The 25,119-nt window shown below is 38.3% G+C and overlaps 1 protein-coding gene across 3 annotated transcripts in view; it reads right to left on the reverse strand.

The window, feature by feature from the left end:
- Positions 1-25,119, reverse strand: part of LOC136877698 (CD109 antigen) — a 297,632-nt gene that overhangs the window by 88,886 nt on the left and 183,627 nt on the right. For all 3 annotated transcript variants that reach the window (XM_068228581.1, XM_068228580.1, XM_068228582.1), the window contains exons 9-13: positions 22,299-22,400; positions 14,447-14,701; positions 14,227-14,370; positions 3,140-3,274; positions 2,996-3,050 (exon numbers count right to left, since the gene is read on the reverse strand). In XM_068228581.1, coding sequence (XP_068084682.1) covers positions 2,996-3,050; positions 3,140-3,274; positions 14,227-14,370; positions 14,447-14,701; positions 22,299-22,400 — 691 coding nt within the window. The remainder of the gene's footprint in view (positions 1-2,995; positions 3,051-3,139; positions 3,275-14,226; positions 14,371-14,446; positions 14,702-22,298; positions 22,401-25,119) is intronic.

Genomic DNA, 25,119 nt, shown 5'->3' on the forward strand with positions numbered 1-25,119 from the left:
CTGCCTTAGGAGAAACCAGCATGGTAAGGTTATTTCATTTAGTGTGCAAGATGTATGAGACAGGAGATGTCCCATCCGATTTTCGGCAGAATGTTGTTATACCTATTCCCAAGAAAGCCGGTGCTGACAGGTGTGAAAACTACCGCACTATTAGTTTAGTATCTCATGCCTGCAAAATTTTAACACGTATTATTTACAGAAGAATGGAAAAACAAGTTGAAGCTGAGTTGGGGGAAGATCAATTTGGCTTCAGAAGAAATGTAGGAACACGTGAAGCAATCCTGACTTTACGTCTGATCTTAGAGGATCGAATCAAGAAGGACAAGCCCACGTACATGGCATTCGTAGATCTAGAAAAGGCATTCGATAATGTTGATTGGACCAGGCTATTTATGATTCTGAAGATGATAGGGATCAGATACCGAGAACGAAGAATTATCTACAACCTGTATAAAAATCAGTCTGCAGTGATAAGAATCGAGGGCTTTGAAAAAGAAGCAGCAATCCAGAAAGGAGTGAGGCAAGGCTGCAGTTTGTCCCCTCTCCTTTTCAATGTTTACATAGAACAGGCAGTAAAGGAAATCAAAGAGAAATTTGGAAAGGGAATCACAGTCCAAGGAGAGGAAATCAAAACCTTGAGATTTGCCGATGATATTGTTATTTTATCTGAGACTGCAGAAGATCTCGAGAAGTTGCTGAATGGTATGGATGAAGTCTTAGGTAAGGAGTACAAGATGAAAATAAATAAGTCCAAAACAAAAGTAATGGAGTGCAGTCGAACGAAGGTAGGTGATATAGGAAATATTAGATTAGGAAACGAAGTCTTAAAGGAAGTAGATGAATATTGTTACTTGGGTAGTAAAATAACCAACGATGGCAGAAGTAAGGACGACATAAAATGCAGACTAGCACAAGCAAGGAAGAGCTTTCTTAAGAAAAGAAATTTGCTCACTTCAAACATTGATATCGGAATTAGAAAGATGTTTTTGAAGACTTTTGTGTGGAGCGTGGCATTGTATGGAAGTGAAACATGGACGATAACTAGCTCAGAAAGAAAGAGAATAGAAGCTTTTGAAATGTGGTGTTATAGAAGAATGCTGAAGGTGAGATGGATAGATCGAATCACGAATGAAGAGATACTGAATCGAATTGGTGAGAGGAGATCGATTTGGTTAAATTTGACGAGAAGAAGAGATAGAATGATAGGACACATCTTAAGACACCCAGGACTTGTTCAGTTGGTTTTTGAAGGAAGTGTAGGTGGCAAGAACGGTAGGGGTAGACCAAGGTATGAATATGGCAAACAGATTAGAGCAGATGTAGGATGCAATAGTTACGTAGAAATGAAAAGGTTAGCACAGGATAGGGTGGCATGGAGGGCTGCATCAAACCAGTCTATGGACTGATGACTCAAACACATGATGAAGTATGCAAATTGTAATAAGTGGTATGTTCCAAGCTCTCACTGGAGAAATGGCGTGGAATGACATTCGTAGACGAATAAGTTTGAGTGGTGTCTTTAAAAGTAGGAAAGATCACAATTTGAAGATAAAGTTGGAATTCAAGAGGACAAATTGGGGCAAGTATTCGTTTAGAGCAGGGCCTCTCAGGGTGCATGCGCCGTGCAGTGCACGGGCGCAAGGTGCAGGAGACGACTTCACTAGGTTGACCAGAGTGCAAACTCCCACTCCACTTCCCTTACACCTGTCTCACTCGTTTGGCCTGTCTTCGCTTTCTCCACCTTCCCCGCTGATCCTCCCCCCACTGCGAAATGTTTATGTGCAGTGAGCTGTGACACTGTTGTATGGGACAACGTTACCGGTGTCAAAACACTCTTCTTTCAATTTGGTTTGAGCAGACAATTTATCTCTAGCCCTTCTTTTCCTTTATCTTTGCAATGATACCAGTTATGACTGCAACAAGGGATGGGCTAGCAGCAATTTGAGAGCCTTCTTTAAATTACAATCAGAAATAGGCCTACTCGCATGCAATCTACTTTTCGTACCAGTCAAAGCAGAAAAAAAATACCTTTCACATATGCATGTGGAACCAAACATAGAAACAATCTTAGCTGCTTCTCGATGCAGCTTAAGAAAATCTTCCTTCGAAAAATTCTCGTAGAATTTGAGCAAAGCCTTTGTATTGGAAAATAGATCTTTTTGATTAACTTATCACATAATTATTGTCCCACAGATTAAGCATTTGGCTTTATCATCACGACTGACAAAGAAATACGAAAGTTCCCAGTTCGATTGAAATGGACTTTCGGAAGTCTTGGCTTTCTTTGAAACAGGTTGCTCCATTATTATGTTGTTGTCTTGTGCTTATCTATTTCACTGATAAACAAACCGTCTATCACCGAACGCTTCGTCACTCTCAGCGCACTACACCATCCGAGTCAAGCCAAGCTGAGTCGAGTCGGAACGATGCACAGTGCACGGAGCCTCTGTGCCTCAATATGCACGCGTGAGATTTTGAGCGTTTGAGAGGCCCTGGTTTAGAGGAAGGGGGATTAAGGATTGGAATAACTTACCAAGAGGGATTAAGGATTGGAATAACTTACCAAGAGTGATGTTCAATAAATTTCCTATTTCTTTGGAATCATTTAAGAAAAAGCTAGGAATACAACAGATAGGGTATCTGCAGATCAGCAGTGATTGATCAATCAATCAATCAATCAATCAATCAACAAACACTGATGCATTTACGGCAGTTGCTCAGGTGGCAGATTCTCTACGAGTTGTTTGCCTAGTCTTTTCTGCTGTATGTGGAAACCAATAAAATTAACTTCTTTCAGACATCAAACAGTCTTCAGTCTGATGTGAGATGTTAATAGTGCTTTATGGCTGTGAGGGTGTTAAGAAATTTGCCTGCCTCGACAGTTCTGACAGTGAATCATGTTTCCCTGTAGTAATGTCAGATGAAAAAAGGCACACCACTCAGTTTTATTGACTATATGCATTACTCTTCATACCAAGTTAGTGAACGAACTTACTAAGAGGACTGTGCTCGAACACCAAGCCATTTGTCAGAACCACAGCACCAGATTTCTGTAACACAGAAACATACATGAACTGTCCAGTATTATACTCTTCTTATATCTACACTGACTGAACAAGAAGTTGTCACTGTTACTCACATCAAACACTTCATGAGCAGTTGATGATCCTGGCCACCAGAAGAGAGATCTCTTGAACCGGTCACGTCCCAGTAGATCTGGTAAGTACGATGACTGGCCGACATCGTAGCTGCGCAGTTCTGATATTACATCATCCTGAAAGAGAGATTTACATAAAATTTGTGGTGTCTGAGGAGTACAAGTTGACAGAATAACTGCACAATTAAGTTGATGTCAGTCTTTAAAATAAGATTGGTCTGCTTTCAACAAATGGTGTCATTAGATCTACCAGTCATACATTCATTCATTTTATGCAAAAATATCTTAACCATCTTCTCAGTTAATTTACACAGTAACAATTTGATTCTTGTATCTAAGATGAATGCATAACTTTAAAACTTATTCTCAGTTCTAAATATCATGGCATATGTGGAAACACCACTTCAGGAAACTGTTCCAGAAACTTCCCTAGACACAAACCTATCAGTAAGTTTCAAAACCCTGCAGCAAACAACAATCCATTGTTTCTTGTTTAATTTATATATCATTGTCACTGTTAAGGCAGCAACATAGAACGTGAGAAGAGAGAGTAAACACTGTTTGTTTGTTTGTTTGTTTGTTTGTTTGTTTGTTTGTTTGTTTGTTAATCACACATGCTTAATTATGCATAATTAATAGAGACCTTGAAGAAGTGGGAATCACACATAATGATATCAAGGAGTGTGTCCCACATAAGAAGAAACTTTAAGCATTCCAGAGTTTCTGAGACAAGCCAAAATTAAAAACAGGAAAGGCATGGACACAGGAGAGGAAAAAAACGACACGGAGAATGCATGCGTAAGTACTTGGCAGACATCAAAGCGAGAAGTAACCAGTTGAAATGACGTGGTCCAAAGTTCGCTGATACAACATGAATGAATGAATGCATGTATGAATAAATGATAAGTGAATAATAATAACTGTCGCTGGTGGTAGGACGGAGAACTGGAAATAAACATTGTGTTTTGTGAAATTATATTATTGAGTTTGGAAATGTAAACTATTTACCTTTTAGTTTAAGAAACATCAAGAAAAGAATTTGGATTCTCTCACTTTTGAAAATCATTGATTATAGCGTTTCTTAATATGTTGTTTTACCATTTTATTTTTGCGACAGAATGAACGTTGCAAGATGCGAGAATTATTTTTGAAGTGATTTTTGTATTTAAATTTTATGTAGTTTTGAAGAAAAGACATTATGGACATTTTAATGTAACTTGAAGAATTTATTGGAAGTAATTTTTTTAATATTGGGCTTTAAATGCGTGCAGTACATAACTTTTGGAACTGTAGATACTGCATGTGGAGAGTTTAGGTCAAAGAGGATAGAACAGAAAATAGAGAGATGAAACTCAATGATAAATTTCGGTACCAAGCCACTCGGCGCTAGTAGTTTCAGTCTCCCATCAGAGATACTACTATTATCAATAGATAGCGCAGAGAAGCGACATCCGGCGCAGTGACGCACATCCGGGTATGCTTACAGCTCCCCCCCTCCTCCTTTCACCTGCCCCTCGCCCCCCCCCCCCCCCCCCCCTCCTGCCCGGCGATAATAATGCAGTTCTACTACTTCCATGCCCAATACATTGTAATTCATATATTTTTATTTCCAAGTACTTACTATGTTGTAAATAATGATCTGATACCCCTAGTTCATATGGCATACTATGTTACTGAGAACATAACCACGCACCTCAAAGCAGCTTTAACTTCAAATGAATGATTGACAAATTAACACAAAGCTGATATTATAACAAATAAGAAATCCCTTTAAAAGCAAGACAGCAGAGCACACCATATGCAAGAGAATGGGGTATCACATCAATATCCAAGTAGCACATGAAAATAAAAATAACAGAATTAAATGCACTAAGACGGGAAATATATAGAACTACATTCATAGAACCATTCAGCTTTCAGCCCCTGATGTGTACTCAAACAGGAAATACAGGATTTCAGGAGGACTGGCGAAGTTTACTATGTTGTAAATAATGATCTGATTATTTACAAGCACAAGGAACAAAGATTTACAGCACAAGTACATGAGAACTTGGAATTCAAACAACATAAATACTGTAGCATCATGGGAACTATCGCTTAAAATCGATATAATCATAGTTGGTCTTGGTTCGAACAATGTTAATCGATTGGGTAAAGTCGAATTTGATGCAATCCAGCAATATTATCTCCACAATGCTTGACATTATATGACTAATTAATTTGTTAGAAGGGCCCACTGATTGAGGTTAGACTTGAAATACTTCACTTCCAGACAAACTGCCAGTAATTATTAACATCGCTCATTTCATGCTTACTTGCGTGCCATCTACAGAACCTGTATATAACTATCTACACGTTATGAATGACCTCCAGCGCCATCTACAATGGGAGACTAAAACTACCTGAAGCTAGCTACAGATTGGAACCATAAGCCCCATTAGACTTTTAGGTGATGCAATTCCTCTTGCTTCAGCAAGTTAGGAAATGACCATATATGGTCATGTAATTGGATTGGTCGGAATAACGATCTTTCCAATTGGCGAAAAACGGGAATCTAGAGGAACTCGGGGTCCTATTTGTTGTTTGTGGTTGGGCCATTTCCGGCCTTCTGCTGGGTTTGCGAGTGTGATGCGAGTTCTTGGCGTCTTTTCCATCCGAGCGCTTTCCGCTCAAGGGCTTCCCCTCGGGGAACCCTTCCCCTCCTTGGTAAGTGCTATTTCCATGTTTTTCTAGTATGTTCATTTTACTTAATTCCTTCTAGTGTTTCGGTATTTTCTCGTTTAATGTAATTTTCAATGTTTTAAATTCAACATGCCAGAGTTTGCCCTAGATTTCCATTGTCTCTAATTTCCATTTTCTGAGTGACTTTTTCGCCAGACAGTCACCTGCATTTTGTTATTCACCATATATTGCAATTCTGCATATGTTAAACCTTGTGTTATACAAATTTACTTAAGTATCCTGATTATGTCTTTATTTTGGTGTCGTGGATCTGTATCTTTTGTTAAAGTCTATTTAAACATCCTTGGTTTTAATATGTTAAGTATCAGCTAATCTGCAATTCTTTTATTTGTTTCTTTTGAAGATGTATTTTGTTAATGTTAATAAGTAAGAGTTTGAGGGTAATTCTCGTGAACATTTTCTTCCCCATAATGACATACCTTTCCATGGACCTCATAGGGCTCCAACACATTCCACTATCTTTCCTTAGTTGTCACTGTTAGGCCTATAAGTTGTAATTACCTCGCGTATGTTTCGATTTTAAGTTAACCATCAGTTTCCAAGTTTAGATGTAAAATCACCGCTACTTTATTATTTCATTATTATTATTATTATTATTATTATTATTATTATTATTATTATTATTATTATTATTATTATTATTATTATTATTATTATTATTCATAGCAGAACATCAGCTACCCATTTGGACTAACAACCCTTACGGTGATGGTGAATCAAAATGAATGATTCATCCGTCCCGGGCTCACGCCCACCAGCTAACATCAACAAGGTGGCGGATAAGGGGCTCACAGAAATGTGGGCTGGTTCTAAAACCACGGAAAGGAACCCTCGGACCAACAGGCAGCCCAGTTCCTGGGGGCTTTATAATACTGGGACACCCTCTCTCCAGGGGTAATAAGTATGGAGGGCCCTTGCCGGGGTTATGGTGAAGACCTCAACGGTTGACTTGGCAGAGAAGAAGTTCTTCGGTATGGCAAGTGAGGCGGAAGGGGCAATGAACCACAAATCCAGCTATGGTGTCTGTTCCCGCATCGGGCGGCTTGCAGGTCAGCGTCTGTTATGGAAGCTCTGGGACTTACAATCTCAGTTCTATATCTGTGAAGCAATTCTTGCTTCGCCACGTCTAATGATGAGACAGTTAACGCGTTATGGACTACCAGTGCATTGATGAAACTACTCCAGGTGGCAGCCCAAAAGGAAAATCCACCGCCACGATAAGTGGCGCAAGCAGGCCAAAGGGTTCTGGAGAGCCTGCACCACAACGCGAGGGGAAGTCGGAGTCCCCTGGAAACCACAGACTGATGAAACGCAAGTTCTGGCTAGGAACTCTGAATGTAAACTCACTACTTAAGGTCGGAAAATTGAAAAAACTAACAAAGACAATGGAAGAAAGGGAAATAAGAGTTTTGGCTGTTCAAGAAACAAGATACAGAGACGAGGACTTACTCGATACTGGAAAGTTTAGGATATTTAAAGGAAAACCAGCCATCATAGTGGACCACACTAAATCTCTCCCACTATTTGGAACAGCATTCATTGTAGACAAGTGTTTAATAGACTCCATTGTAGGTTTCGAGAGTTTCTCTGAACGCCTATCATTTCTGCATTTAGGATGTGGAAACAAAACGTACACATTAATCAATGCCCACGCCCCGACCAATGAAGACAACCGCAAAAAAGCAGACAAAGTTGATAGTTTTTGGGAGGAATTGGAAGATCAGATCTCCCAGATTCCCGAAAGAAATGTGAAGGTATTAATGGGGGACTTCAATGCTCAGATAGGAAGAGAGAAAAAGTTCAGAAAAATAGTAGGGGAATATCCGGCACACAGGCGGACAAACAGGAATGGAGAGAGGCTTATTGAGTTGTGCCGAGCCTTTAATCTACAACTCATGTCAACTAAATTCAGACATTTGCCAAGAAAACAAAAAACGTGGAGATCTCCCAATCCGATTCTGGGTGAATTCCAAATTGACCATGTGGCGATCTCTAAACAAGCGCAAAAAGAAATCATGAACGTGAAAGTATTATGAGGTGCCCAAGTTGATTCTGATCATTATTTAACCAAAATAAAGATGAGACTTCTCCCAGTCAGGAAAAGATGAAAGGGGAAAAGAGTACCAAGATACGATGTGGGAAGATTAAAACTTAGTGAGGAAATAAAGCATAAATACCAAAAAGAGCTGGAAAACATTAATTCAGTAAACTGGGATGACATTCGAGACAATATTAAACATGCTGCAAGTAAAACCATTCTCTTGGCGAAATGAAAGAAACGTGAATGGTGGAATGAAACATGTGAAGATGCACTCTTGCGCAGAATGGAGGCATGGAAGAAATGGAGTTCCACCAGAAGGAACTGTGACTTGATTGCCTTCAGAGATCAAAGAAAATTGACAGCACAAACTTTCAGGCAGGCGAAAAGACAATATGAAACAGATCAGCTGAAGAAGACCTCAGAAGATTTCCAGAAAAATAACACCAGAAATTTCTATCAGACCTTTAAGTCACGGTTAAAAGGATATCAATCACCTGGTCTATGTTTTGAGGATGAAGAGGTTAAACTAGGAATGAACAATAAGGAAAACTGTGAAATTCTCGCCAGATATTTCAAAAGATTACTGAATTGCGACGGTCCACAAGAAAGACTGGCGATTAAACGACCGCAGGTAACAATGCCAGATTCAAAGCCACCTGACAAACTTAAGGTATCCAAAATCATCCAGGAGCTAAAAAATAACAAGGCAGCAGGTGAAGACGGTATTGTGGCAGAACTGCTCAAAATGGGAAATGCAGAATTAATCTCATCATTGACCCATTTATTTAAAATTATTTGGGAAACGGAAAGAATTCCAGAAGACTGGCTAACTGCTTTAATACATCCATTACACAAAAAAGGGAACAAGGATGTCAATAATTATAGAGGAATTTCGCTGCTTTCGGTCCCATATAAAATGCTGTCTAAAGCCCTTCAAACCAGGGTTGAAGAAAGACTCGAAGAACTGGGCGCGTACCAAGCTGGATTCCGAAAAGGCAGATCATGCACTGAGCAGATTTTTAATCTCAAGAACATCATAAAGTACAAGATGCTGGGACGAAGCAAATATGTTGTAGTCTTCGTGGATTTTAAGAAGGCCTACGATTCGGTAGATAGACGTTATTCGGAATACTGGAAGATTTTGGTGTGGACAGTAAAACAAGGAATATCATCAGACACTTACCAACACCAAGTCAAAGGTCAAGTTCATGGGTGAAATATCGGAGTCCTTTGAAGTCAAGACTGGTGTGAGACAAGGGGATGGACTCTCACCAATTCTCTTTATCTGTGTCTTGGAAAAGGTGATAAGGAAGTGGAAAGAAGGAATCCCAGACAAAGAAGCATTCCGTATTGGAAGAGGGGCAGGTGCTATACGGATAGACTGCCTGGCATATGCTGATGATATCGCAGTCTTTGCCAGTGACATAGAAATAGCAAAGAAAAGAGTGGAACAACTCCATAGCATAGCAGAAATGACTGGACTGCAAATATCATACAGTAAGACTGAATTTATGACCAACATCAAAGAGGCTCCCCAAATGTTAAAGCTGAAAGAGGGGAAAGTCAAAAGAGTAAAGAGCTTCAAGTATCTTGGAGAAATAGTTGAAGAGAATGGCTCAGAGAAGCTAGCTCTGATAGAACGAGCAAGAAAAATGGAAACAGCGTATCAGCTCGCTAGAGACACCTACAACAAGAAAGCTTTGTCATATGGAGCCAAATTAAGACATCTGGACACAGTCATCAGACCTGAATGCTTATACGCAGCAGAAACATTGGACATGATTGGAAAGGGAGATGTAGAGAACATCAGAAAGAAAGAGAGGAAAATGCTCCGGAAGATCTTGGGCCCGAAAATGAAAGGTGGGGAGAGGAGACTGAGACGGTATTTAGTAGTTTGACACTCCCCCTATATCCTTTTCGAACTGGCGTTTGCGTTGCCATCTGGAAATTCTGTGTCAATCGGCTTTTGGCCAATATACCTTTCGGTTACGGTATGCCATGCGCTGCTGTTCTGAGTATTGCGTCTGTGCTTACTGCGCGTGCGCGAGTTGGTGAGGCTAGTCTAGAGCTGACTGCGAGCCACTACTTCGGAGTGAGTTGGCGTTCTGCAGCCGCCATGGATGGACGTGAAAGGGTGTGTTCCGCTATGCGGCGGAAGGTCGTTCTAAAACCACCGTGATTTCTTCATTAAGAGGGATATTCCCTTATTGGATTAGTTGCTGGCCTCCTACTGTTTTATTGGACTATGTTTTTGCTACGATAATTCTCCAGGATCCGTGGAGAACAAGCTTAGTTCCCGGCCTCGTGGTGGCCTCTCTTCAATAACAATGGCCAGGTTTGAGCTTCTCAGTTTTTCTGGACTCAAAGGTATGTAACTGTTTTGGATTAAGGTAATTCGCCGTGAAGAAGAAGATTAATGTGTTTTGGGGCACTTCAAGATAACAGTAATAATAATAATAATAATAATAATAATAATAATAATAATAATAATAATAATAATAATTTGGATTAAGACTTCCTCTTCGAAATTTGTGCGGGATATCGTGTGCGTCTGAACCATAGGAAACGGTTTCGGCAATTAATCATTTTAGAATGCAGTTCGCACGGTGAAAGAAATTAGTATGTTTATTTTAAAATTAAGTAAAAGTTTTTTTTGCACTTTGATTGTACCTTATGGTGTGAACCAAGGCACGGTTTCCAAGGTGGGTTAGCTTTCCTTTGGGTTCCTGTTGCCTTCTGGGTTTTATTTCTCCTTGCTTTGTATAATTTTGTTGTTTCTGGGATTTCTGTGAATTTTTATTTTAAATCCGTTTGTTTTCCTCGTTATTTGTAGACTGTGCTTTGCTTTTCCCGCTACTATGGCAACGTGTGTTTGGGTCATTGTTGTGTGGGGTTTTTTGTTTTAATGGGGATTGTTGTTGGTACGTGTGTGCTTCTTGGATGAAATATTTTTGTTGCCTGGTATCGGCATTTCTTTCATATAAAGTTATTAATTTCGGCCAACCTCTTTGTGGTTTCGCCTCTTACTCTGTCCGGGCAAAATGTGTAGCTTCTACCATTACTTTCGTGTGACCTTGGAAATTGCCCTTGGTAGAAATTGAAATGAATTGTGGTAAAGTTAAAAGGCAACCGGCCTAAAGGTCATGGAACTACTGATTGTTTACTAAGTATGGTATTTGTTTTTCTCTTTAACGCGTGATCGATCACATTTAAATCAATATATTACTTACCTTGTTTGAGGTATGGAGGTCACTGTTGTTTTTCCTTGTTGAAATTTACGGATTAGTTCCTTTATTATTTCTTAAATGAAGTCTACATTTTCTTATTTAAAGGTGCCTTGTTGGCTATTTATTAACAAAACATATTAAGTTCTTGCAAGTTAATCCAATTACTGTTAAACGAGTATTTACATTCTTTTTAACACCTGGTTCAATTTATTATCTGACTTTAATCTTCTCCTTTAATGATGAACCTAGGTTTCCTCCAGATATTATCTTTTTGAATTGTTACCTCTCATTTTAATTGCTATTAAAGTTTTCTTTCATATCACTAAAGAGTTGGTTTTCATTTACCACATTTGGTGCAGCGCTGCAACTATTTCTTTTGGTTTGGGTGTCCACGGGCCTTAAGCCGCTTTTCCTCTACGTTTCGGGTAAGTGTCTCTATTTCTCCCTTTGGGTAATTTTAGTATCATGTTGGCTGGTGTTGTTTTTATCCTTTAATTTTTTGATGTACGGTGACTTCTTGTTTTACTTTTGCCCCTTGTTCTCTCTTGTGTTCGCTTTATCTACCCATTGGGGGTGGACACAATAGCAACCTTCACACCAGGCTGTGCCTCCCTCTCTTTCTCTCTCTCTCTCTCTCTCCCCCTTTCTCTCTCTCTCTCTCTCTCTCTCTCTCTCTCTCTCTCTCTCTCTCCCCCTTTCTCTCTCTCTCTCTTTTCTTTTTTTTACCTCTGCTGGTGGGTAAGGTTATTAACCTCATCACCACTAGGATGTAACCGGGGTCCTAGAGGGTGGTGCCGGTTAGAAGACTTAGACCCAACAAAGAACTATACCAGAAGACAGAGGAAGTCGTCGTATTGATGAAAAAGTGAAGGCTTCAATTTTATGGACATCTACAGAGAATGGACACCAACCGACTGAAAAAGGATTTTCAGCTACTTCAGCCTAAGGAAGATGGAACCAAAATGGTTTCGGGAAGTAAGGACCAACCTGGCCAGGATAGGAGTAGAAAAAGAGGACTACTGGACAGAAACAAATTTAGACAAAAAGTGAAGGAGTTCAAAGGTTTCCAGGAGACTGGGGAAGAACTTGTGAAGAAGAAGAAGAAGAAGAAGAAGAAGAAGAAGAAGAAGAAGAAGAAGAAGAAGAAGAAGAAGAAGAAGAGAACCTACACAGAAGAACAGAAGAAAGAAGTCAGTGCAAGGATGAAGAAGTACTGGCAGAATGTGAAGTCAGGACTGGTAAAAAATAACGTAAAGACTGTAAAACGTGGTCCATAGATGGCCGGAACGATAATAAATAAAATTATTATTATTATTATTATTACTATTATTTTTATTATTATTAATATGTTTTCACGCTTAAGCTCTTATATTATTATTAATGTTATTAGTTTGTGTAGGCGTAATTATATCTCGAGCGTAGCTACAATAATAATAATAATAATAATAATTTGTGTGGTTATTGTTAGCCTGTAAGGCCTCTGTTATGTATAGGAAATGACCTATTAATGTGGTGGAGGATAGCGTTGTGTGTGGTGTGCAAGTTGCAGGAATGTCAGGGATGACGCATACACTCATCCCTGAGCCAAGAGAATTAGCCATAAAAGATTAAAATCCCCGACTTGGCCGGGAATCAAGCCTTGGGCCCTTTGAACTGAAGACCAGTATGTTGACCATCCAAACAATAATAATAATTTCGTGTGGCTATTTCTAGCCGAGTGCAGCCTTTGTAAGGCAGACCCTCCGATGAGGGCAGGCGGCATCTGCCATGTGTAAGTAACCGCATGTTATTGTGGTTGAGGATAGTGTTATATGTGGTGTGTGAGTTGCAGGAATGTTGGGGACAGCACAAACACCCAGCCCCCGGGCCTTCGGAATTAACCAATGAAGGTTAAATTCCCCGACCCGGCCGGGAATCAAACCTGGGACCCTCTGAACCGAAGGCCAGTACGCTGACCGTTTAGTCAATGAGTCTGACACCATCCAGACAAGGTGCTAGAAGTAGTACACTTGGTTGAAATGCTGTTACTCTTGTGTATGACAATGTATGTTATTTTTGTTGTCAATACAGAACCTGTAGAATTTTATGTTATAGTAGCTGAAATCGTAAAAATCTTCGTAAAGAAGTTGCCAAAATTTCCTGTCTTCCAGTCCCTGGTGTTGATGTGTCACCTTTTGACCGGCACCCACCACAAGATATGTTGCAAATAAATGGTGTTGTCTTCATATAAACATTATTTCACGTAAGACTATATTAGAACATTTTAAGCCAACAAACATTTCATGCAACATATTAAAAATAGCACATTATTTTAATTTGTAATTATGTGTGTTTTTAATGTATATTTTTATTCATAATGTGTCACTTTTCTAAGTGATCAAATAATTCCAATTTTAGCTGAAGATAGGCACAAAGGGCCAAAACATGTCCTAGATTTTTAAGGTGATTTTTTAATATAATCATTATTATTTAGTGTTGAATAGGTAGAACTGCATAATAAATTCTTTTTAAGAACTGAGTTCATCAACCGAGCAGAGTGAGCTTCGGCTTACCAATGGTCACCACTTTACCGTAGCTCTACAGCTGTGCATTCAGGAGACAGAGGGGCTGGTCCTCACTGTCGGCTGTCCTGAGAATGGTTTTCCGTGGTTTTTCATCCTTCTGCATTAAGATGAATATTTGGGCAGTACCTAGTTAGGACACTGCAGTCTACCTCACCTCACCTTCTCCAAACATCTCCTTCAACAAACCTCTACAATTTGTACCTTTATCTTCTTTATTACTTTGTTTGTTACTAATTTGAGAGTTATAGCATGCCTTTGAATAAGAATTTTATATTTGAAAACCTGAACTGTCAGTATCTCCATTTCATGTTTTCAGGGTTAGAGGGTTATTTCATAGAATAAACTTTTCTTTAAATACATCACAAAATGTGCCTATTGCTGTTGGAGTTTTTCATTTGTTAGTCATGTGTTACTATTCTCAGTTACTAAAACACTAAAGTAGAACATAACCTCTTGCCTATCCATTAAACTATGACAAACTAGTATGGTACTCACATGTGTGATGTCGTTGCCAGACTTCAAGAGTAACACACTTTGATCAATACCCAGTAGCCCGATGTATGAGTTAGGTTTGGCTTCAATTAACAAGTCTACTGTGCTGCCCGGGGAAGTCTCACTTGGATTTACATTAATCTCTACCTAAAATTAGAAAAGAATATTATTTGGTTACTCCATTCTTAAGCAACAGATGAAGAGAAATCTAACAAATACTTACAAAGTTTTGCAGCATTCCATCCAGCTGTATGTCAAGGGCATCAGCCACAACCTCCCCATCCTCTTTCACGTAGGACACAACAATGTGGGCAGTAGGAGCCATTGCGTAAGTGGCAAGAAACCTGAATGTGTGAGTGGTACGATCGGGAACAGTCACAGTGCTGGCAAGCACTACATCTCCTCGGCCCAGCACCTGGTAGTTGAAGTACTTGAGAGGAGCTGTCGAGTTTACACTGATCTCTACATCCTCGTTTACCTGCCGGAAGAACCAATTTCATCATATAAAATCACATCCCCCACAAGAGGCTACATTAGAAGTAATCCTACTAGCTTTAACCCTATAAGAGGTTTCATTAGAAGCAATCTTACTTGGTTTCCTAGGGACTCATTAGAATTAATCCTACTTGCCACATGTCCCATGAGGGTCTTCCTATTTGTCTTCTCCTAGGGAGGGTTTTTTGAGGGATACAAGTATTCTACATTGCAGCTCTGTTACTCTTAATGAATATTTTTAAAATCTGTTTTGTTTACAAGATAAAAGAAATCAGCTTATAGCAATTTATATAACCTGAATATATCATACCGATGGTAATATTTACAGATAATATTTAATACAGTGCCACCATGGGCATATTCTCCAGAGAATCTAGGAAATCCAAGATGGACCATTAGTAGGTACACATTGTGAGTTTCATTTTAGATATAATCCATTAATAATAATAATAATAATAATAATAATAATAATAATAATAATAATAATAATAATAATAATAATAATAATAATAATAATTGTATGGCCTCAGCTACCGTTTGCAGACATTTCGATTTGACGCCATCTGGCTGTCTGCTCGTCAATTTTGACGTTCCGTTTTACTCTAAGTCCGCTAGATGGCAGACCGAGTAAACCGAGACTCTGTTGGGCGTCTATGGCTGAGATTTAATTAATTTTGTTGGGTAAATACCAAATGTATCACCAGAGATCTTTTACATGCCGACATCGTACGACATGGAGTGTTGAATGGACTTTTTTCCGCCCTTCAAAAATCCGACTACCTCTGCCGGATTTGAACCCGCTATCTTGGGATCCAGAGGCCAACGCTCTACCACGGATCCACATTTAATTTCCTTAATATTAACCTGGTTTGGATTTTCATAGTGTTTGTTTTAGTTTGCTTCGCTAGCGCCTGATAATTTTTAACCTGCTGAACATTCTAAACAGTGCAGCTGATCTCATCTGGCTAGGACATTTCGCATGTGTAGCGTGCATGCGCCGCAATGACTCCCCTCACTTCCTATATATTACACCTTCCTTTCATTAGGTAGGCATGTCCATTTCGGTCAAAAGAGATTCCAGCACAAGGACAGAACTGTGAACAAAAATGTTATTCTCAGTCACGCCAGAAATATATAAACTTGGATTGTAAATTCTTGCAATACCAAAAAGAACAACCGACATTCATTTTCAACTTTGTTAAGAATTAAGATTTACACTAGATCCATTCAGGGTCAAGAAAGATTGAATGGACTTAAGCTGATACCGATTTAAAAAAAAAAGTTAGTGGAGATGCTGAGGAATGACCCGAAGTAAAGTTTATGGGTGCAGTAACCAGAAAGTTTTGCTGTCACACAAGGAGAATTGATTTCATGCACAAGTAGATTTTGAAAAAAAGAACAAAATTTTGTGATGGACTGAACAACATGCAGAAGGGAGGAAGAAAAGTAAGGGAGATCACCAAAGTTTCAAAATCATTCCACTCCACTGAGCAACACCATTACTTAACTTTTGATATGTGTAATTTTACTTGTACATTACTTACATAATCTATATATTAAAAGAGTTTACTAAAAACAGCTTTGGTAAATCCATCCCTCCATTCTACTGGACTGATTTCCTTCATTTTTGTTTTATTCTCTCTGGAATTACCTGCTAGTGAATCATGAGGCATTGATATGTCTCAAGTTCAGCCAACTTTGAATACATTCTGTACTTAGTGGGTTGCAAAGAGACTAATGCATTCAATAATATTCTGATATATATGCGATTTTCAGCCTTAGTAATGTGACTGCATGCAGCCATGGTTGATTACTACCTGTCAAGCCAGAGAGCATACATTTCCTATGATCATGGAAGAATACTATTCCCTGCTAGACACTCTGTTTCTCTAACCTTTCCCAGCTTCCAAACATATTCAACAGATGGCAGAGTTTTCCTAATAACTCACATGGTGCTAAGAGAAAAAAGTCTTCGTACAAACAGACCCCAACAAGACATTACCTTAGACATTTTCTGCGAACACGTATGGAAAGATAAACAACCTACACTAAAAAAGAGTGAAGGCCATATATCTTTAAAAAGTTTCTGCCTGGCAAAACGACACTCCTTTGAGACTAATCTATGAGCCTACTAGACAACCGTTCTATATAGAAGAACTGCAATTAAAAATACCATTGCCTTCTACGACACAATACCAAGCTTTACATCAAGAACTGTGGCATAGAAAAGTTAATATATTGTACCAGGAACTGTTCCAGCCCTGTACATTGTTTTATAATTGCCGGAACATATGGAAAAGGGACGGCGATAATATCTATTCGTATGCCCGACATCTTGTGCTAGCGCAATACGAAGTTCCTCGTGGAGAGCTGGACACGTCACGAGCAAGGAACCTGCGGGTGACGTCACGGCCACATGTTGCACACCTCTCTATCGAATGTGCTGGAAGGAAATGTCTAACTTTTCAGTCGATTAATTTACGGAAATGAGACATACATCATCGTGTAGCTCATATTCTAAATGTAAACATATGATAATTTCAATAAAATCCATCATGGCATTCAAGAGATATAAGCACATTTCCCATCTGTGACTTGGCAAGCAGCCTTGAGTCGTACGGGATATAAGCAGCAGGCCAGACCACAGCAATTCAGTTTGCATCCTTCACAGCTGGCTAGCATGTCACGCTGCACGCGACGAGTCGAACTCAGTATTCCTACCGCCGGACTTCGTAATACTTAGAAAATCTCGACGGCAAGTTGACACTTAGTTTCTGCGAATACCAGTGTGTAACTTATAAATTGTGGAACTTGCAATTCATCACACATTCAGACTTAGAAAATTAACGTGTGTGTAACATCAAAGTCATAAAGACTTGTATTATTTCACCAATATTTGAACTTGACAAATATCTTAGTTTTCGTGTGAATAACCCTAACCAACTTGAAGTGAGCACGGCTACTTCGCATTGTAATGATCTTGAACTATTTCAACTGCGAATATCGTGATTGTAGGTCGCAACACATTAACTATTTTAAGTATTATCAGAGCCTAGAACACTTTAATTTGTGCCGACACAGACTGTACCATTTAAAACAACACGTGTGGATAGACTGTATAGTGAACTTCGTAATTCAGTGAAGTATAGGACTTATACATGAGTAATTGTAGAACTGTGGTAGTGAGAATTAACATTACGAGATATTACGAGAGAGAGCCATTTATTTATTTATTTATTTATTTATTTCTTTGCTGTGAAGGTGAGCCATAATAAACTGTGCTTCAAATGAAAGTTATTTTGACCATACAAACAGTGAGCAGTAAGTGTCTAGACGAATTGTGCAGTGAAGTGTATTTCTCATTATCGTGATTTACAATAATAGACAGTGCTCCGACGTATTTTTCATCGAAGTGAATGGTGATTATTTATGAAACAGTCATCAGTTCTAACAGTGCAAAATCAAATGATGCACATTTTCAACCTAGTCAGTTGGACTTTCTCGTGTTAAAGCCACTCTTTTAATAACATGAGAAATCCTGACTCGAGATGACGGAGAAGGACGGAGATCAGCGTAGAACGACGAAGATCAACGTAGAACGACGGAGATTTGGTACTACGCGGGAATAGTTCCAGGGACGTGGTACTATGGAACATTGTGGTGTCTGCTGACAGCTGAGTTCCAGATTGCTGTTTGCAGAGCAGTATTCAACTGTTCGAGCTCAACGAGAAGGCGTATATCAGGTGATATCAGTGTTTTTTCCATTCAATTCTGACTTTGAGCAGAACTTTTACAAACAGTGTCATTACTGACAAAGAACATTAAAAGTTCACTTAATTAATATTTTACTTGGAAGACAGACTTTCAAATAACAGTGTGCTCTCGTATATTCTCATTCATTGGAACTTTGAAATATCAATTGAGTTCATTATTCAAGTATATCATAAACTCTTAATACACAATATTTTCATAAGGTGTACAATAATTTACAAAGGAGTAGGACGATACTCAGAACTTTATACAAGAAGACTAGATTTGATTTCAAGTGTTTTCATATTTGAGTTTGTTGTGTTCTCGAGAAGGAATTGCCAAATTTACTTCTTTCAATTCATGTAGAAAGTGTAATATGAAATCGCAAGTGCCGATAGAAAGACTTTAGGATTTCTTATTTACCTACAACATTCTTATTTATTGATATATGCCATGAAAGTTATAATGGACATAATAGATTGAGAAAAGGTATTATTCAGTTGAATTTCACTTGAATTTCAATATTCAGTTGTGGAAATTTGAATTTATTTTCTATTAAAATTTATGATTCGGTGACATAATAGGGTGGCCTTCCAAAGATTAAATAAAGGAAAGAAAGATATATCTATTATTTCGCCTTGTGATCCTCTCTCTCTGTACCATCTCCTAAGGACTCAGCACCCCTCAGAAAGACCTCGTGCTCTTTAAAATCAACTTTTCCTGGTACAGAGAGGATAGATTTTTACCAAACAGGTGGTATGATGACGTCAGAATGGATGAATTTTGACTACGAGCCGCGGCATATCATAACGCGCTTCTTATTAAATGTTCATAAAACCACTGAAAAGGGCAGGCAAAACAATATGACTATGACAGGGATATAAAGACGAGTTATCTGACCTGTTTGTAATTAATGCTGCGGAGCAGCACTGGTCCTCCAGTATATTTTATGAGCAGTGTCCATGTTAACCCTCCGTTAGTGACGTGAATTTTACTCTCAACTTTAGTGACTTCGGTCCAGTAGACAGGCCTTAAATAATTCCATACTTTTCATTACTTTAGAGTATATTTTTATGGAAGGGTATAATACTTGAGTATTTTATCATCTTAACCTTTATTTAAAATACACTTTAAGTAATCTATAAGCAATAATAAGGAGAAATTATAACTGATTTATGACAAGTGAAATTAGTGAAATATCCAATGATAAACTCTGTTGAAAAGAAAACAAACCATCATGATTGAGATTTAAAGTTTTTAAATTTGCATCAGTACACAATTAACCTTCAAGACAGCCATGACATACAACATTTGTGTGTTCACCGCACAAATACTTATGACACTTCTTACAGAAGTACTTTGTCTTCCGGTTCTACTTAGACATGCACTTCCTTTGATGGTTCTAATCTAGGTTGGACATCTACCTTGATATTGTAAATTTCCTTTAGCCTCTCTCTGGTCATTCTGGAAATATTGGAAATAGAAGCTCTTCGAACGACGTGGTTCTTCATTAGGTCAATAGCCAACCCAGTCGGCAATTTACGCTGGACAATTTTGGCAGATGAGCAGTTATGACTAAATATCACCTGAATATTTATGCCTGAAATATTAACTAATCCAAAGAAAATCATCAGGGGCCAGTGAGCAGTATTCCTAGCACAATTATAATTAGCACTCAGTTGATTGACCACGTCAACACGTCTGAGAAGTCAGCTTCATCCTTTTGACTAGCAGGGTCGGCTAAAACAGCTTCTATGAGCTCCTTAACACGAGACTCTTCACTTTTGAAATTCATATCCTTGAATACACAAGAAGAAAAATCAACCATATTGTCTTAACCAGTATAGAAACATTAGTGTTAGCACAACAATCTAACCATTCTAACAGTGAACACAACAATCGACACTGGTTATGCTACTAGGCTTCGGAATATAATAAGCTAATGAGTACATATAAATCCACAAAAATCTAGATCATACCTTTCATTTGCATGCAACTATAAAACAAGATTGGTGACTTTGGTCTATTGGACCATGTACACTCTTATTGACCTCAGAGTGCGAGACCGAAAAGACTTCCACTGACCTGTACAGTTATCGTTTTTTACTTGTGCAGTGGTGAGTTTACTCGAGAATGAAATTGATGAAGGCAACCTGATGCGCAGTTAGCTCACTCCAATGGGAAAAGAAGGAGGTGCAATCATTTATGACGTCGGTCTGTGACACCGTGCGTCACTCACGGAGGGTTAAATATGTCAGCAGTATGACTACTCTGTTTTACATTTGCCATTTTGATAGAACATCACTGGGACACACTGAATTAAAGACCGTTATGCTGACCAACCAGACAAAAAGCTGGACAATGCCACCCATCTCCATACAGGTTATGAAGGCCCTTGGAAGAGTGGAACATAAAGGTTTTCACTATCCATAACCCCAGCACTATCTGAGGTAGTATGTTGCCCAGCTCACTTTGTCCCTAATGCTCATTTTTCCTGTAAGCTGATGGAACCTCAGGGCCATATGTCTTCCAGAAGTGGAAATCCCATTTCTAACACTTTCAACACTAACCCCATATGGGATGGCGCCCATATCCCATATGGGTGTGATTTTCGTGCATTTATAGACAGCTGCACATATCCCATATGCTTCCCGTCTCTTGCCTGGGGGTAGTAGTTTATCTAGTGTTCACTAGAATTCAGCAGTTATCGGGAAGTTCAAACCGAAGCAATAAAAGTGGTAGTTTCTCCTTGACATGACCTCTACCGAAGCACTATGTGCCGCGTGCTGAGCGCGCCAAATATGTCCGCTGTTTTACTGTACAAACATGTCCTCACGCCGGCTCAATGATACTGATATTTTGTATATTTGATTGGGAGAAGCGGGCTCAGAAATACGAGTAGATGATAGTGATGAAGACTCTGCTTACAAAACAGATAACATATCAAGTGATAGTTTGGGCAAGATTTTTATTTGTTACATCAATTTTGAGTGAAAGTTTTCTTGGCTGCATTGTTTTACTCCGAATACAAATGATACAAATACATCACCTCTCCCAAAATTTTGGCTTGTTTTTTTTGTTTAGGCAAAGAGACACAGGCTGACGATTCACCTGTATCATGAAAAGGAAGTACGGTACTGTAGATGGTGCTGCAAGGCATGCAAGGTTGGACTGTACATAGTCCAATGTTTTCAGGACTATTATATCAAAACAAACTATTCCTAAATAGGTAAATTTTGTATTTCAAATGTACTTGTGTTTATGGCTTAAGTAGCCAGATTAAATTCATTTTTTATCTTTTGAGCAGGCTTATTGGTAAAAATTGAATGTAAAAGTTTTTCTTGTACATTTTTTCAATGTTTTTCATAAGACTAGTATAATTAAAATACTTTAGATATGTACTTCCTGAGTAACATCTTCATTTGGTATGGCTGACACCTTCATATGGTAATAAAAATCAGGTATGTACTATGTTTTGCTGTTGTGTAATAATGTATTAAAATTCATGAGAAAGACCCAGTTCACTGCCATTGTCCATGTTAAAATATGGTAGTGTTGAAAGTCTTTTGACTTATCTTTGACTTATCTTTGCTTGTCTTTTTGACTTAATGACAGGGAATCGAACTCTCGTCCTTCTGGGTAAACAAGCACATCTTTACCACCTCAGCAAAACAGCCCCTGAGCTGGACAAAACCCTTCAGATATTATTTAAATAAATTACTGTTGGTACTATTTGTGATAGCTGTCTTTTGATGACATTTGGAAGTCAACACTGCTAAACTATATAATATTTCTAGGGAATTATCATGATACAAATAGAATAAATGTACCTTAGGTCTCTCCGTGTTGAGTGTCACTTGCAAGAATGTGTTACTAGGAGACATAGCAGCACTGACTGTGGAAAACCATTCCTTCAGTTCCAAGTACTCTGCCTGTAACACATGTTAGAATTACAAGCTAGAAAGGAACACGTTTACACTTAAGCTTTAGAAGCACAAATATTATCATAAATGAGACATCAAAAATAAGATGGCATCGTCAAATATAAGAATTTCATTCAGTATAAACAAACCTAGAAGATAATGTCATTACAAGAAAGGAACATGCCTCATATGCCTAGTAATCCGTATTGGGCTGTCTAAAATGTTCAGAGTGCTTTTACCAGATTCCTATGTAAGTGCCCCATAAACAGTGATACTGTTTGAGATTCATTTACAACCCAATATTTGAGTACAATAATTTCTCTTGCACTCAGTAGAAAGAGGTGAATAGTGTGTTTAAAATTAGCAACACCAGCTCTACTTCTAACTGTGGCTTTGTCTACCTGCAACCCAATTAGGCAAGTTCTGTTTCCTGGAATTTTACTTACACTTTGTAAATAGTTAAATACAGTTTCCTTTCATACACAATTAGTTCTTGTCATTCCTGGTTTGGTTGTGTTGAAACAGGTTGTAGTTGATAGTACTTCAGAGGCTGTCTTGTTGTTATTTAATTTATAATGCCTAAGGAGAAGAGAACTGTTAGCAATATACTGAAAGCACATGTATGAGAGTTTGAAGACTTTTCAACTAACGAAAGTATTTTGTTTTGCAAATATTGTAGCACAGTCATAACTGAAACTAATAAGTATCAAGTTCAACAATATCTTCAAATGACAAAACACAGTAAATTGAAAGTGGTAAACTTGAAACAAGAACACCAACCTCTTGTAACCACAGCTTTACTAAAACCTGGGCTAACACTAAATAAATTCAATTAAGACTTATGTAAAGTATTTGTCTCAGCAAATATACCATTGGCTAAGCTAAACAATAAGAACTTTGCTCAGTTTCTGGAGGAGTATACGAAACAAGCAGTCCTAGATGAATCAATAATTAGGAAGAATTACATTCCCAATCTTTATGAAGTGACGTTATGAAAACCAAGGGAAAAGGCTGATGGAAAATATACTTGGGTCTCACTAGAAAAACAAAAGACGTGGATCAAAGATATGTAATTACCTTTGTGTTTGGAATTTTAAGAGAGGAAGCAGGGAGATACAAATATCTAATAATAAATAATGTTATTTGCTTTATGTCCCACTAACTACTTTTACAGTTTTTGGAGACGCCGAGGTGTCGGAACTTAGTCCCGCAGGAGTTCTTTTGCGTGCCAGTAAATCTACAGACACAAGGCTGACGCATTTGAGCACCTTCAAACAACACCGAACTAAGCCAGGATTGAACCTGCCAAGTTGGGGTCAGAAGGCCAGCGCCTCAACTGTCTGAGCCACTCAGCCTGGCAAATACCTACTAACTATGGATATATTACCTAACAATAAGGTGAATCACTGAACAGCTGCTGCATTTTTTAATGATGCACTTACATTTTTTACAATCATGTTCTCATGGCACTGATGCGGCATGTGTCTCATGGGAGGTCTCAAGATATTATAGATGATACAAGTCGCATAAGGAGCATATGGACTTTGAGTTTCTAAAGCAGTCCGGCTTACTTTCCTGAAGTAAATGTTTTGATCTCTACAGCAAAAAGAGCATTCCTGAAGGCTGGAATATTTCTTTGGATATAGCTGGACTCCTGCCTTCACCAGTTCATACACGATGGCAAAAGGCTTATTATGCCAATTATTTTAAAATAGTGTAGTAAAATGGATTGTTGAAGACTTTAATTCTGAAGAAGCTGCTTCTATTAAAGTAGCACAAGAAGTCTTGAGCAAAAATGGTGTATGTGAGCAACTTATATTTGTTTGTTTCAATTGTATATACCTACCCTCAGTCATCAAGCAATTGCAAGAAAAAGTACTGTCCTTTAATGTTAGTACTGAAATTGTTGATGAAAGTCAAATGATCCCTAATGAACCTAAACAAATCAAGTTCTCAGAAAACAATGCAGAGTGTAGTGTTAAAAATCTCCAGTCTCTGCAAACTTAAAAACATTTCTGGTGTTCTCCAAGGCAAAGAAATAATTGACAGTGCATCGGTACTAAGTCGCAGATTTTGTTAAGTTGGAGTATGCTCCAATTGTGGCATGTGATGTTGAGAGATTAGTACAAAACCATTTTAAATGAAAATAGGTTCAAGTTTGTGTTTGAGCATTTCTTGCATCACGCTGTGATTAAGTGTAATCAAGACTTGTGAATTTCATTGAAAAACTGGAACATTTTATTGTGGTACAGCATGTAGATTTTTGTTATCTAGGTGATGTTTAAGGTGTAACATTTATTTTTTATGGTATAAATTGCTAACTGATATCAGATTTATGTTTGTTTTCAATGCATATGTCAAACATTTCAGTGCACATTTTGACACTTTTTAGTGCATATTGGCATGCATAGTTTGGCATTTTTAAGTGCATAATTATCCAAAGCCTGATTATGAGGCTTCAGGTGCCCTTGGTCACCCACTAAGTCAAACAAGAATGGCTGGGAGGTCTTATTACACTTCCATCATTGCACAATACAACATCCAACTTCCACCTATTCAGTTTCTGCACATTACTATACAGTGAAGGGAAAATCATTAGGCAATTTCAAAATTATCATAAGGCATTTTAAGAATATATTCTCCTTAGAGCCAGTCGATTTGTAGGCATACAGTTTTATAATTGCCAAAATAATAGACCTAAATCAATGAGGAAAAGAAGAATGATAAG

Source organism: Anabrus simplex, chromosome 7 (assembly GCF_040414725.1).
Source record: "Anabrus simplex isolate iqAnaSimp1 chromosome 7, ASM4041472v1, whole genome shotgun sequence".
NCBI lineage: Eukaryota > Metazoa > Arthropoda > Insecta > Orthoptera > Tettigoniidae > Anabrus > Anabrus simplex.